Source organism: Zalophus californianus, chromosome 4 (genome assembly GCF_009762305.2).
Source record: "Zalophus californianus isolate mZalCal1 chromosome 4, mZalCal1.pri.v2, whole genome shotgun sequence".
Taxonomy (NCBI): Eukaryota; Metazoa; Chordata; class Mammalia; order Carnivora; family Otariidae; genus Zalophus; species Zalophus californianus.
The window spans coordinates 171,601,468-171,616,282 of NC_045598.1; the positions used below are offsets into that span (position 1 = coordinate 171,601,468).

At 38.2% G+C, this 14,815-nt stretch overlaps 1 protein-coding gene across 5 annotated transcripts in view; it reads left to right on the forward strand.

The window, feature by feature from the left end:
* Positions 1-14,815, forward strand: part of COL14A1 (collagen type XIV alpha 1 chain) — a 212,549-nt gene that overhangs the window by 118,416 nt on the left and 79,318 nt on the right. For 4 of the 5 annotated variants that reach the window (XM_027624793.2, XM_027624828.2, XM_027624799.2 and 1 more), the window contains 8 exons: positions 271-410; positions 2,071-2,194; positions 2,400-2,543; positions 3,600-3,764; positions 4,352-4,390; positions 4,543-4,681; positions 8,235-8,377; positions 11,751-11,860. In XM_027624793.2, coding sequence (XP_027480594.1) covers positions 271-410; positions 2,071-2,194; positions 2,400-2,543; positions 3,600-3,764; positions 4,352-4,390; positions 4,543-4,681; positions 8,235-8,377; positions 11,751-11,860 — 1,004 coding nt within the window. The remainder of the gene's footprint in view (positions 1-270; positions 411-2,070; positions 2,195-2,399; positions 2,544-3,599; positions 3,765-4,351; positions 4,391-4,542; positions 4,682-8,234; positions 8,378-11,750; positions 11,861-14,815) is intronic. The other variant, XM_027624808.2, reaches the window with a different exon arrangement.

The window sequence follows — 14,815 nt, forward strand, 5'->3', positions numbered from 1 at the left end:
TTTCTATTTTGGAGGGCTGAGATTGGTTGATTTTTGTCATAATTCTACATGTTTGATAAAACTTCTCAGTCATGAAGTCAAGCTTCTCCTTGACTACAGGAAAGAAATGATTATCAGGAAGTATAATGAGCAAGAGCTTAGAATGTGATTTATACCTTTCCTTTGGGAAAGAGCTGTAGTTACCAGAAGGAAACCATCATCTGCTTTATTGGTTGTAATAACTACTGTTTTCCCCTTATCTTGAATTCAAAATTCATTCCTGGTCTTCAGTATGCAGAGCTGCCAAGGCAGACCTGGTGTTTATGGTGGATGGATCCTGGAGTATTGGAGATGAAAATTTCAATAAGATCATTAACTTTCTGTATAGCACTGTTGGAGCCCTGAACAAGATTGGTGCTGATGGAACTCAAGTAAGGCTAGCTGAACAATCTTTAATTCATTCTATGCATTAAAAATTATCCGAAGCTGTTGTTATGGCTACTTGTCAGTTGATATGGGTAATATAGTGATCAGATCTGACCCTAAATGAGAGGATAGACAAGTCTGGATTTGGAAGCAGCTTACTGATGCTAAGAGTCGGACGCTCAACCAACTGAGCCACCCATGTACCCCTGCCACTGGAAAGTTTTAAGGAGAGAATAAAGGTCGTTCTGACTGTTTTATGGAGTGTGAATAGTAACACGGGTAAGAGTGGATGCAGAGAGACCATAGTCCAACACAGAGATGAGTTGGAGGCCTGGGCATGGGTGGTAACAAGGAGATGCATGGGTAGGAACAGATTCGGAATGTATCATGGAGGAATGGCTGAGAAAATTTGGAAAGGGGAACCATAAAAGAAAAATAGATAAATGCTAAGGCTTTTCGGGGAGCAAGGAATGTATTTTGGATAGAAGGGTCAGATGTCCCTAGAGATGGTGACATCTGCAGCAGTGGCCCTTGGAAGCTGGTAGCAGCTGAAGGCTCACACAATCAGAGAAAGCACTTTGAAAATGCTGTATTTGGGGCACCTGGGTGGTTCAGATGGTTAAGCGTCTGCCTTCGGCACAGGTCATGATCCCAGGGTCCTGGGATCGAGTCCCACATCGGGCTCCCTGCTAGGCGGGGGGGCCTGCTTCTCCCTCTTCCTCTGCCTCTCTCTCTCTGACTCTCATGAATAAATAAATAAAACATTAAAAAAATAAAACAAAATAAAAAATGAAAATGCTGTATTTATTCCCTCCCATGATCATTCTGAAAAGCAAACAAAAAAAATCCCAGTAAATTAAAGATAACCCCCAAATTCCACTGGAAGAAAAGCACACTATAGGAAATGAAGCCAGGAAGGCTTTTATTGTACTGGTTAAAAACATAAGAGTTTGGGGGCACCTGGGTGGCTCAGTCAGTTGAATGTCCGACTCTTGATTTCAGCTCAGGTCATGATCTCAGCGTCTTGAGGTGGAGCCCTGCATGGGCTCTGCACTCAGCAAGGAGTCTGCTTGAAACTCTCTCCCTCTCTCTGCTCCTCCCCTCACCCACTCTCTAAATAAATAAATAAAAATCTTTAAAGAAAAAGAACATGGGTTTTGAGGTAGGATTTACTTGGCTTCAACTGTGGGTTCTGCAGTGGCCACCCTTGGGATTTTGTGCAAGGCACATGACTTTGAGTGCCTTTGTCTTCTCGTGTGTAAAACGGTGGAGCAGTAGTAATTACTTCACAGGTTTGTTTCATGAAGACGTCCTTGTAAAGAATCCACCTCGGATTCTCTGACCTTTGTCAAGTTACAAGGCTGCTTTTTTTTTTCCATCTGTCAAACAAGAAAGCAAAAGGTCTACATACTTTCGAAAGAGATTGTTAGGAGACTGAGAGAAATTTTTAAAAATGAACTGTTTCCTGAAAAATACTTAGAGAACAAAAAATACTGCTTAATGTGTTGTCAGATTTGCTATGTAACCTGTGTGAAATTTTAAGCCAAGGAAATTGTGGTTTGGGTTAAAAAAGAAATTAAAATCATAGGTGTAATCATGCCCTTGTGTGTGCTCTCTGGAAGAAGTCTTTATATATGTGAAAACAAATACGTTGTCTCTCTCCAGGTTGCAATGGTTCAGTTCACTGATGACCCCAGAACAGAATTTAAACTAAATGCCTACAACACCAAAGAGACCCTTCTTGATGCAATTAAACATATTTCATACAAAGGAGGAAATACAAAAACAGGTAAGAATAACAGCAACGACAAAACTCAGCAAAGACCCAAAGTAATTCATCATTAATAATTACTGAAATGGCCTTTTTGGAGGCATAAGAATATAGATTGTTTTGGAAAAGATTTTTTACTGATCTAAGAACTTCCACCCTTCCCTCCCCAGCGAAACAAACAGGGGGAGGAATGAAATTGAACAGTTGCCTTCCTCTGTTTCAGGAAAAGCAATCAAGCATGTCCGAGATAGTTTGTTCACTGCAGAGTCAGGGACCAGAAGAGGTATCCCAAAGGTCATCGTGGTTATAACTGATGGCAGGTCACAGGATGATGTGAACAAAATCTCCGGGGAGATGCAATCAAATGGTAAGCCACGGATAGTAATGTTGCCATTGTTTTCTGAATACAAATTTATAGGCCCATCAGAATGATTTAAGTGTTTCTAAATCTTTCTGAATATTTAATGTAAATCTTTTTTAATATTAACTAGACAATGTGATTTTTATTTTTTTATTTTTTATTATGTTCAGTTAGCCAACATATAGTACCTCATTAGTTTTTGTTGTAGTATTCAGTGATTCGTTAGTTGCATATAACACCCAGTGCTCATTACCACACATGCCCTCCTCGATACCCATCACCTGGTTACCCCATCCCCCCACCCCCCTCCCTTCTGTAACCCTCAGTTTGTTTCCCGGAGTCCAGAGTCTCTCATAGACAATGTGATTTTTAAAAAAGGTCCCAAGTTACAAATCTAATATTTTGCTGTATTTTCTCTAATACTTTTGTTACATACAGGATGCCCTGTATAAGAAATTGTAGCAATTAAGTGCAATACTGTGAAAAGGACCATTATGAAGGGCCAGGGAGGGAACCTGATCACAGAAGCTCCTCAGCCTCCTCACCTGCAAAATGGAGATTCTCATTGGATTATCATGAAGATTACATTTTTTAAGACATGCCTGGCAAACAGTAGTTTAATATTTATTTGCCAAGCATGGAACGATGACCCACCTCAGGCTGCTAGCCTATTAATACCTCAGGTTTTACATGTTAAGAATAAACTGAGATAAAGTTTCTCTGTCTCAACTACATTTCATCCCATAAACCTTAAAATAATTATTAGAAGGATATAGCATAAAGATGTTCCTCCAATGGCAACAATTTTGTCTCAAGCACTAACTGGGGCATTGCCTGTCTTGAGTTTTCTTTAAAATGGAAAATTGCTTAGGGGCTGATGGAATAATTAGTATTTGGTGGCATGTGCTCATGCAGAATTCTGATGGACAATAAAAAATGAATTATCCACCCCAACCAGGCCTCCTTCATAAACATTTTAAACGCAGGGACATGTCTTACATTGCATTATTTTTATTTTGTGCAGTTTAAAATAATCAGAACTCTCTTCCCCTCCTGCCACAGGCTACAGCATCTTTGCAGTCGGTGTGGCTGATGCAGATTACTCAGAGTTGGTTAGCATTGGCAGCAAGCCCAGTTCACGGCACGTCTTCTTTGTGGATGACTTTGACGCCTTTAAGAAAATTGAAGATGAGTTGATTACTTTTGTCTGCGAAACCGCTTCAGCAAGTTAGTTCTTTGGAATTTGTACTTAACTCATGTTGCTTAATGGCTGAAATATTTCATACCAGTTAAATAATGAGTCCCATCTTGATCTGAGAAAAGAATATGTATTTGCAGAGCTGTTTAGTATGCAGACATTAAGTTTTGTGGTTTTGAGCATTTGGAAATAAACCTCCGCTCTCCCCCGTTTAGGGTTTTAGGTGGATAAAAACTTTCCCTAATGAGATGAGAGTCTATGTCTAGAAGCAACTCTGCCTAAACAGCTGTAGTAAATGGTTTTCAAAATGTAGTAAGACTGCTCATCAGGGTGACACATTAGAAGTGAGACTGCTCGCAACACATGCTCTCAAGAGACCACCATAGATTTTAATAGGTCCATGAGAGGAGAAGGAAGCCATGTCCTTTTGGTTGTAGTAGGCCAAGGGAGAGCATTTCAATCTTTAGGAATCTACAGAAAACCATAGCCACATGTGGTTTGGATTCCCTTCACAATTGACTTCCGCAAAGATTATGTTAGCTTCCTGTTCTCAGGGAAAGGATATGTTTGGAAAATATCTAAATTAGGGTTTTCCATTGTTTGTTTTGCTTCCTAGCCTGCCCGCTGGTGTACATGGATGGCGTTGGTCTTGCAGGTATGCATTATCACAATCTTTCCAAATACATTTGGGAAATACAAAACAGGTCCAGATTTTTTTTTATCTTTAAAAGACTAATTTTGAAATTTAAAATCCTAAAATGCCTGTTTTTTTTCTTTCTTTCTCTCTCTCTCTCTCTCTCTCTTTAGGATTTAAGATGATGGAAATGTTTGGCTTGGTTGAAAAGGATTTTTCATCTGTGGAGGGGGTTTCCATGGAGCCTGGTACCTTCAATGTGTATCCCTGTTACCGAATTCATAAAGATGCCCTGGTTTCCCAGCCAACCAAGTATGTTTCCCTTGCGAGATATTAAAGCCAATCATTTGTTATTGTATCTCAAAATGAAAATGATGTCAACTTGAAATATGCTGTATTAGTTCCCAGTAGGATTTTCCATGATGATAAGAACAAATGATTAGACTTCTCTGTTTAAAAACATTAGACTCACACAAAATGCCAGTTGAACTTTAATAACTGTTAGTCTGAGAAAATATATGAAGATAGTTGATCTTTACCCAACGCTACCATATACCAGTCATTGTTCTAAGTGCTTAAGCACCTTAACTCGCTCAAAGCTCCAAACAGCTCTATGCCTTAGATTCACTTATTATCTCAGTTCTAGAAATACTGAAATTAAAGCACAAAGAAGCTAAATGACTTGAGTGAGATCACATGGTTTGTTTAGTGAAAATGCTGGGGTTTGCATCTGGCAGTCAGGCCCCAGAGCCCACACCCTGAACCATGTCATTCCAGTGCCAATAATTCGGCTCATTTTTAATTTTTGAGAAGTCACAACAGCAACCCCACATAGTGGATGAGTAGTATTGGATGTATGTACAAACCACATTATCTACTTGCTTTATAGTTCATAATGCACATAGGATTCCTGGGCCCGTTTACAGCAAATTCCTGGTTCAAGGGATCATCTCTCAAGATGTTATCTGCTATTTTACATTCCAACATGAAACATTTTCAGTGTCCAGATGTTGTAGTGTGCACTTGTGCATGGACCAATGGGTGAGATCATATTAGAGTATTAAATTCATCTATCCAATGTATATACAAGTTGCTTTGCTAGCTTCTTCGAAAATATTATTTATTAAATTTTAGCCTATTACCATACTATCCAAATTATTTTATTGTACTTCATTTGGGAAGATATTATTTGAAATAAGTAGACCTCTATTAATAACACAAAATATTTGCTTTTATAGGTGTAGCTTCATTTTCTAGAAAATTGTTAAAAATGCTTTTGACCTATAGAGTATATGTGCTTTTAGATAAAGCCAACATCTGGTATTGCCTTTTAGCAGGTTTTCTTTTTCCACAGTCTAGGGATGCATAATAAAATGGGTATTTGAAAAACCCTCCATGGAGTCCTAGCCAAAAATGAGAACTGCCAAAGGGAAAATCCTCTCTACCCGACTGAAATGGCTCATCCCGGGAACAACACCGTCCACCTTCAAAATCCATTCACAGGCTCCCAGACATCTTACTCCACCTGTCACCAGCATTTGACACAGTTGCTCACTTCTTCCTCTTGGATTCACTCTCCTCACTGGGCTTCTGGGACACACACTCTTTTGAGTTTCTGCCTACATTACCGGCTGTTCATTTTCAGTGCTGCCCCCTCTTCTCACCTCCACTTCTTCATGCTGGAGGGATTAGGTCTGATCCTTGACATTCTTGTTTTCCTTGTCTATACCCACTCTCTGGTGATCTTTTGAGTAGTGTTCAGCATTATCTATATGCCAGCGACTCCTAAATTTGTATTTCCAGTCCAGACCCATTTCCCCATAACAAGACTAGCATATCTAATTGCGTACTAGGCATCTTGCTTGGCTATCTAAGTGGGCATTTCAAACTCTGCATGTTCAAGACCATGCTGACCTTCGTTCCAGAGCCAGCTTCACTTACAACCTTTTCCATCTTAATGACAATTACATCTAACCAGTTTCTCAGGCAAAAAATAGTGACTCCTTCATGTCCCACATCCACTCTACAAAGGAATCCATTTGTCTGTGCCTTCTCGCCATCTCCACTGCCTTAACTCCATATGGGGCGCTGTCATCTCTTCCCAAGCTCATTGCAGCAGGCTCCTAATTGGTCTTCCTGCTCCGCCGACCCTTGCCTTCCTAGAGGCTATTCTCCAAGTAGCAGTCAGAGTAATTCTTTTAAAATGTAAATCATGTCACTGCAAAATCTCCATGATTCCCCATTCCCCTTGCATTAAAAGTCAAAACTCTTAAATGGCCCATAGGCTCTACATTATCTGGGTACCTATTACCTCTTTGACTTCACCTCTTGTCTCCTTCAGTCCATTCTCCAGACATACCAGGAACACTCCACTTTGGTGTCTTTGTACTAGCTGGATGTCTTTGTCTCTTTTGAGGTTTTCTTCAAATCTAACTTTCTCAATGAACCTTTGCTCAAATGTAACCTTCTCAAGGAGGTTTCTAAGTGAAGCCAGTGGTGATGACTTCAATTAACACTGCAAAACAAAAAACACTGCAAAACAAACAATGCAAACAATAGCATTCCCAGTCCCCATTAAACTGCTCTATTTTTCTTGTTTTTTTTTTTTTTTATGGCATGTTTACCTTCTAATACACTGTATAATTCACTCTGCTAGAATTTAAGTGCTTCTACAAGGATAGGAACATTGTTGGTTTTATTCATTGATGTATCTTAAGTGTCTATTACAATGTCTGGCACATAGCAAGCACACAATAAATATTTGTTGAATGAATGAATGAACTAATATATAAACAAAATGAATGAAATATTTTTATCTATGCAAATCAAACTTTCATTTTCAAATTCATGCTAAAATCCCATATTCTTAAATTTATCCCCTTAATAACTATTATGAGGCTCCTATATATGTAAAGGGCTATATTTGTTGCTTTGGGGAAAAAAGTAAAAGTATATAAGTGCTCCACTTAATTGTTAGAGAGAGATAAAATGGTATAGCAGGCTCGGCTCCTCAGAGGCAGATCCAGAGGTGGAGATGAGTGTTCGAGGAAGCTGATGTGGATGTGCTCTCATGGAAGGGAATAGAAGGAGGTGAGATGAGACGGAGAAAAGTCAAGCCGTGAAACAATCTCACTGAAAGTCTCAGGGGGCCCACATATAGGAGTTCTGAAAATGAAGCTGCCTCCATTTGAATGAGCGGCTCTGGTCTTCATATGCCCTCAAAGACCAGTCACTGAAAACAAGTGCCATAAAAAAAAAAGGGGCATGACCTTGGGAGAGCCCTTCTTTCTGCTGAGCAGTCTCTGATGGGAGTTGGTATTTGAGAGCTGTCTACAGACATGACTCCCAGCAGCAGGAGTAATACATTCTTAACTCTTGAAGGTAGATCTAGCTGGTGCATCCGAGCACGAAGCATGGACAGGAATGCAACTAACTACAACCTTTAGTAGAAAGTGACAATGTCTTAAGTTTTATAAAAAGACTGTAGATAAACATTATTTATAATACCGAAACTTTTGAAATGACTTAAATGTTTGAGAAGAAGTGACCAGTTAGACAAATTATGGAATGGCCAGACAATAAAAGATTGTTCAGACATTAAATATCATACTTTTAAAAAATATTTAAGGAAATATGAAATGTGTAGTAAATGGTGCTAGGAAAAGGGGCAGCATTCTTTAAAAACTGGAGGGAAATGTACCACCTCAAAACAGTGGTCATCTCTGGATGGGATTAATAGTCCTCTGTTATTTTTTTTTTTCTGTTTTTCCAAATCTTTATAATTAAAGTGCATTTGCTTTTATGATCAGGTAAATAACTTTTTGAAAGGGATGCAGTGAAATATTATTTTCTTTCCATTTTTCAGATATTTGCATCCAGAAGGATTGCCCTCTGACTACACAATGAGTTTTCTATTCCGGATTCTTCCTGACACTCCAGAGGAGCCATTTGCTCTTTGGGAGATTTTAAATAAAAATTCTGACCCATTGGTTGGAGTCATTTTAGATAGTAAGTATATTCATTTATATGTTTGCACACACATGTATGAGTAATGTATATGGCGTGCCATCTTGCCTGTTTTGTGTACATTAGACCCTCGAACAGCATGGGTTTGAAATGCATGAGTCCATTTCTACAAGGATTTTTTTTTTTGATAAATGTGGTACAATACTGTAAATGTATTTTCTTTATAATTTTCTTAATAACATTTTATTTTCTCTAGCCTACTTTATTGTAGGAATATAATACATAATACATATAATATACAGAATATATGTTGATCAACTGTTTATGTTATAAGTAAGGCTCCTGGTCAACAGCAGGTTATTAGTAGTTAAGATTTTGGGAGTCAGAAGTTACATGTGGATTTTCAACTACTTGAGGTGTTGGTGCCCTTAACCCCCACATTGTTCAAGGGTCAACTATATATTGTAGAATAACTCATTTATCTTAAGCCATGAGTAAATACTAGCAATAAATTATGTAACGGTTGTTTCATTCATTCATCCACTCATTCTTTCAGCATGTATTCACTGAGTTTCTACTATGTGCCAGCACTAGGCTCTGGGATTCAGCAGTGGGCAAGGCAGAAAGAGACAATTACTGGGGTAGTAAAAATTACGGGATGAGCTAAGTTGATGGTGGGAGGAGTCGGAGGGTTACTGGGTGGGGAGGAACAAGAATCATTTTTTGCACATGGATATAAGTATAAGATTTTTCTTTTGGGTTCCTTGGCCCTATTCCAATGTGTGTGTTGGGGGTATGAGGAGGGTGGAGAGTTTTACACACAACACCAAGCAGTTCTCAGATACCAGCAGGATGCTGAGAATTCAACTCAATTCTAATACTATCTACCCAGAGATAACATCAAATCCCATGGGTTAAGTGTTCAGTCCCATAAGACTGTGCCCTCCCACCACCCCTTTCAGACTCCAGTTGCAAGCCAAGCTGTTACCTGTGTTTCTGATTGACTGGTTCTAAATCAGAGGTTCCAAAAAAAAAAAAAAAAAAAAAATCAGTCAATCAATTAATCAATCAGAGATTCCTCTGAGCTCTTCCTTGGGCTTGATTAATTTGCTAGAATGGCTCACAGAACTTAGAGAAACATTTTGTTTGCTAGATTACTGCTTTATTATAAAAGGATATAACTCAGGAGCAGCCAGCTGGAAGAGATGCTTAAGGCAAAGTATGTGGGAAGAGGCACAGAGGGTCCATCTCTCTCCAGGCAAGCCACCCTCCCTAGTCCCTAAGTATTCAGCAACCCAAAAGCTCTCTGAACCCCATCCTTTGTATTTTTATTAAGGCTTCATTAAATAGGCATGATTCATTAAATTATTGGCCACTGGCAACTGAACTCAATCTCTAGCTACTCTCCATTCCCTCGAAGTCCGGGAAAGAACTGGGTTTGAAAGTTCCAGCCTGGTGATGGGTATTCAAGAGGGCACGTACTGAATGGAGCACTGAGTGTTATATGCAAACAATGAATCATGGAGCACTACATCAAAAACTAATGATGTAATGTATGGTGATTAACATAACATAAAAAAAAAGTTCCAACCCTCTAATCACAGGGTTGGGTCCCTTGGCAAGGAGCCCTCCACACTTAGGTTACCTGAGGGCTTTCTAAAAGTCACCTTATTAACATAACAAAAACATCTTTATAGCTCTTATCACAGAAAATTCCAAGTGTTTTAGGTGCTGTGAGCCAGGAACCAGGGACCAAGACCAAAATGTATTTTTCATATATATTTGAATAACCAAATATATATTTCTTATAAATTACAATATCACAATGCCTAGTTCATATCCCAGAAAAAATGCCAGATTTGCAGCAGCATATTTTGGGAAGAATTCTGGGATGGGGATATACATTTGCAATTGTATTTGTCTGGAAAGAGAATAGGTCTGAAGACTGGGACATTCCATTGTTTGGAGGTTGGAAAGATGAGGGGACCCAGCGAAGGAATCTTCTCGATCACATGCTCTTGGATGTCACACATGATAATCATTTAAGAGGATTGTCAAATTTTCAGTTAATGTCACTGAGTTTTCTAACTACCTTTTTTTGTTTAGGATTCCAATCAAGCTAGGAACCAAAATGTGGTGGCTATTGTTAGGTGCTAACTCACATATTTGGATAAGGAATGTATTTAACATTTAGGCTTACCTCCAACTAGCATTTGTTTTTTGTTTTTTTAAAGATTTTATTTGTTTATTTGACAGAGAGAGCGAAAGAGCACAAGCAGGGAGAGCAGCAGAGGGAGAGGAAGAAGCAGGCCCCCTGCCGAGCAGGGAGCCTGATGTGGGACTCCATTCCAGGACCCTGGGATCATAACCCAAGCCGAAGGCAGATGCTTAACCATCTGAGCCACCCAGGCGTCCTCCAACTAGTATTTGTAAAAGGATTTTTCAGTACATGGAAATGAATCAACAACTAAATATGATATTGTGAAAGCATTTTGCATCCATACTGAAACTAAGGGAAAGCTGTAAATTAAAAAGGGTATAAATAATTAACTCCATATTCACATGGGACTTGAAAACAAAGAAATCTCTCAAAATGATTAAGACTAGCTTATTCCCAGGCACCTGGGTGGCTCAACTGGTTAAGTGTCTGACTCTTGGTTTTTGGCGTAGGTCGTGATCTTGGGTTCTGGAATGGAGCCCCACATCAGGCTCCACGCTCAGCAGGAACTCTGGTTCTCTGTCTCTGCCTCTGCCGCTCCCACCCCACACTCACACTCTTGCACGCTCTCTCTCTCTAAAATGAATAAATAAAATCTTAAAATAAAAAAAAGGACTAGCTTATTCCCTTTGAAATCACAGTGAATAATTAAATTGTAACCTAGGAATTAATTAGTGAAAAAATATTCCTTTTTTTCTTTTTTGTAATTCCTTGTCCTGAAGATTAGGAAGATTTAGTTTGTTTGTGGATTTAGTTTGTTCATAATAAAAGTCATATTGGGATATCACTTTGGGGGTGGTATAAGTTGCATGTCCTGGAAAAGTTGGTTGCTCCAGGGGTTAAATAGGCAAAGGGTTTGGTTTCTAGATCTTAAAATAGGATTAACTTTATTCTCCCTTTTTTTTCTGCTTCTACTCCCAGCTCTAGACAACCATCTCCAGGGAGGGTATTGGGGGTGAGAATACAGGCAAGGAAGTACAAAGGAAGAATATATGTGGGGTCCTTACTTCACTATCATCACCACATGATTAAGTCAGTTAATTGGCCAACTGAAAGCCTGGGGCAACCCAAGGATTATGGATCATTTCCTTACTTATCATTTTGTTCTAAACACAGCCTCTGCCTTGACTTGAATTTTATAAAAATTATTTACCCATTATAATGCTTTCTAAACTGTTTTTATTTTTCTTTGATTAGATGGTGGTAAAACCTTAACATATTTCAACTATGACTACAGTGGGGATTTTCAAACTGTTACTTTTGAAGGACCTGAAATTAGGAAAATTTTCCATGGTAGCTTTCACAAGGTGAGTAAAGCCTTATATACATATACTCCTTATTCTGTTTGCTTTGTGCAAAGCAACAGAGATATACATTCTTTATTCTATTTGTTGTGGGCCAAGCAACAGAGAAGTGTAAAATAAATCCCATAGTGCTTTGGATTTCATATTTCACTTGGAGTAAGCTTCTTCCAACTTGGTAGTTCTAAGATGCGACCACAAAGTGTGCACTTTTACCAGGTACCCCAAGAGATGTTGATAGAAGTGGTCCAGGTTCACACTTTGAGTAACAGTGTAATAGAGGATACTACATTACTAGGAGGACAGTTGTTAATTCGCTGCATTATGTGTGATGTGGAAAGGATTGCTGGTCTACCCAGCCACCAGTGACGATGAAAGCACAATCAACCAATTCATGTTAGTTTGTAGAAGATAGTTTGTACTGATATATTTATATATATACAGACAACCCATCGCTACCATTATAAAAGTTATTCTGAGGAGGGATTTTGTAAAACCTGACTGTAGTTTTTATTTTTATCTGGTATTTGTGATAGAACTCTGTTCCTTATGACTTCATATCTCTGAAACAGTTTTGGTGATCACTAGAGTAGCCATGCTTCCTTCCAACATGTATGGTTTCCTTTGTGTTTAGCAAATGATCCCTCTGATCTCTGGGCTGTTAAGTAATGCAACTTGCCAGTGTTGCATGTAGAGCAGAACATTTATAAGTGGTGCTGCAAATAACCTTGCCTCTTGATCCTCCCTTCTGTGTGTTGAGTGAAGGAAGGGATGTTGCAGGGCAGTCTTCATCTTGGCTTCTGTCTCCTGACCTAGAACATGGTCAAGCCCATCTAATTTACACATGGTTGCTACTTTCTGGGGTCTTGAATACCCTCTCTGCACAAGAACAACTATATACCAAGATCCTTAATCTTTTTTGCACAAGAAAATTACATACAAAAATTTTGTTGTTGTTGTTTAATAGGACTGTACAACCAGAGGTATAATATCTTAAAACCACGAGATGCACGTAGGGATTTATTAGTTCATGGTTCAAAATAATCCCATTAGCATCTCTTTGTGGAGATAGTGTCATTTACTCAGCAAGTTCCCCTTGTCTTGAAACAATTCTTTCTTGGTTAAGCAGAGTCTATTGCAAAGTAGTTAAGAAAAATTATAAAGGAGATGTAAGATTTCATAAGTGTTAAAAACACATTGCCATCATAACATAAACTTGTAAATCTCATTCCAAAGAATCACTTATGAGTCTTAGGTGCATGTTAAGCTTTACTCACCTTACTGGAAGATCTTAAAGACCTTACAAGTAAGAGTCATTAAAAATCCAGTTTAAATTTATAAAAACCTTCCAGTTTTTTAAAGTTATTTAAAAAAAAGCCTTCCTCTACTCTTTTCAGTACTGTTAATAAAGCCAAACAGCCAGACTAACCAAAAAGAAAAGGCTTATCATGTAATAAACTACTCCATTAATGGATATACTAATTGAAAATCTTGATGCAAATTCAATATGTAGAGATCAAATTTGATTTGCTCATAGAATTGTATTTAATTGAATACATTACCTTAGTTTCTTGTTTTTCAGTTGGCTTTAATTTCTACACTTTGGATATGAAGTGTGACCCCACGGTCTTTCAAAAAGTTGATAATTATATAAACAGATCCTTAAATGCAATTAAATAAGCAAAATATTTTTGAAAGGTTTTCAGTGTCTCCTGTTGTAAAGCAAAAGTTGTTTAAAAAAAAAAAAAACTTGAATATCTCCCCACAAGTAAATGGTTCTTGAAGCATGAATATTATATACAGGGTTGTCTAGCACCCAGCATGAAAATTTCTGTAATTTGTAATAATGAAAAGTATTCCAAGTTTCAAAAACATATGAGTCAAATTAGATCCTTCTAAATGATCATAAGAGAGATGTTAGTAGGAAGGAAGTAATGTGGGGGATTTACTCCAGCAGTGTTTCTCCAGTTGAATAATGGTTTAACTCCTCTTCGAAGGAAAAAGAATTCTCAAGAGCCTCTACTGTTGACTTAAATTATTTTTATCATGATTTAACATAAAACATTAAATGAAAATTGATATATATTCTTATGCTTTCAGTTCCTAGGCAACTATGAAACAAAAATAAAGATTGAATAAAACTAGTAATGTTAATGGGACACCTGGGTGGCTCAGTTGGTCAAGTGTCTGACTCTTGGTTTCAGCTCGGGTCATGATCTCAGGGTTCTGAAATCCAGCCCCCTGTCAGGCTCCCTGCTCAGCGGGGAGTCTTCTACTCCATGCTCTCTCTCTTTGCCCCTCCCCCTGCTCATGCACTCTCTCTCTCTAAAATAAATAAATCTTAAAAAAACCAATAAAGTTAAAAGTAACATTATTTTAATATGAAAGATGATGTTTCACTGATATTGACCTCTGCTCACAATGCAAATACAGTACTAGCTGCTATAACTCCCATAACTATTGCCTAGTACCTTTTTTCTTTGAACGAACACACCTTCCCTTATGTAGCTATTTGTAACTTTTTTTGGCTTTCACTTAATGTGAAATCATTATTTGCCTATTAATTCCACTCTTTGAGCTCCCGAAAAAAGTAGCCTTCCACAAAAAGGAAATACTCTAGAGGCAAACACCATCATAAACTGAAACGCATCTATAAGCACTGAAATTTCATGGCAGAACTTGCTTACAATGTGGTTCATTTAGAATATGCTTACCTTTGACACTCACCCCCAGAATAACACATATTTTTACAAATCCTCACAAAGAATGTGTAGACTCCTGAATATATTACCATAGACATGCGGATTCTAGAAATTTCACTTTGAGAAAACTGTACCACACATTAAGCCAAAGAGCTTTATTTCTTTTGGTCCTGGAGTCACCAGAAGGCATTCCTCCTTCCCTTTCAGATTCTAGATCTCCTCTCTTCATCTTAAATTAAATAAATATTATCAAAATGTG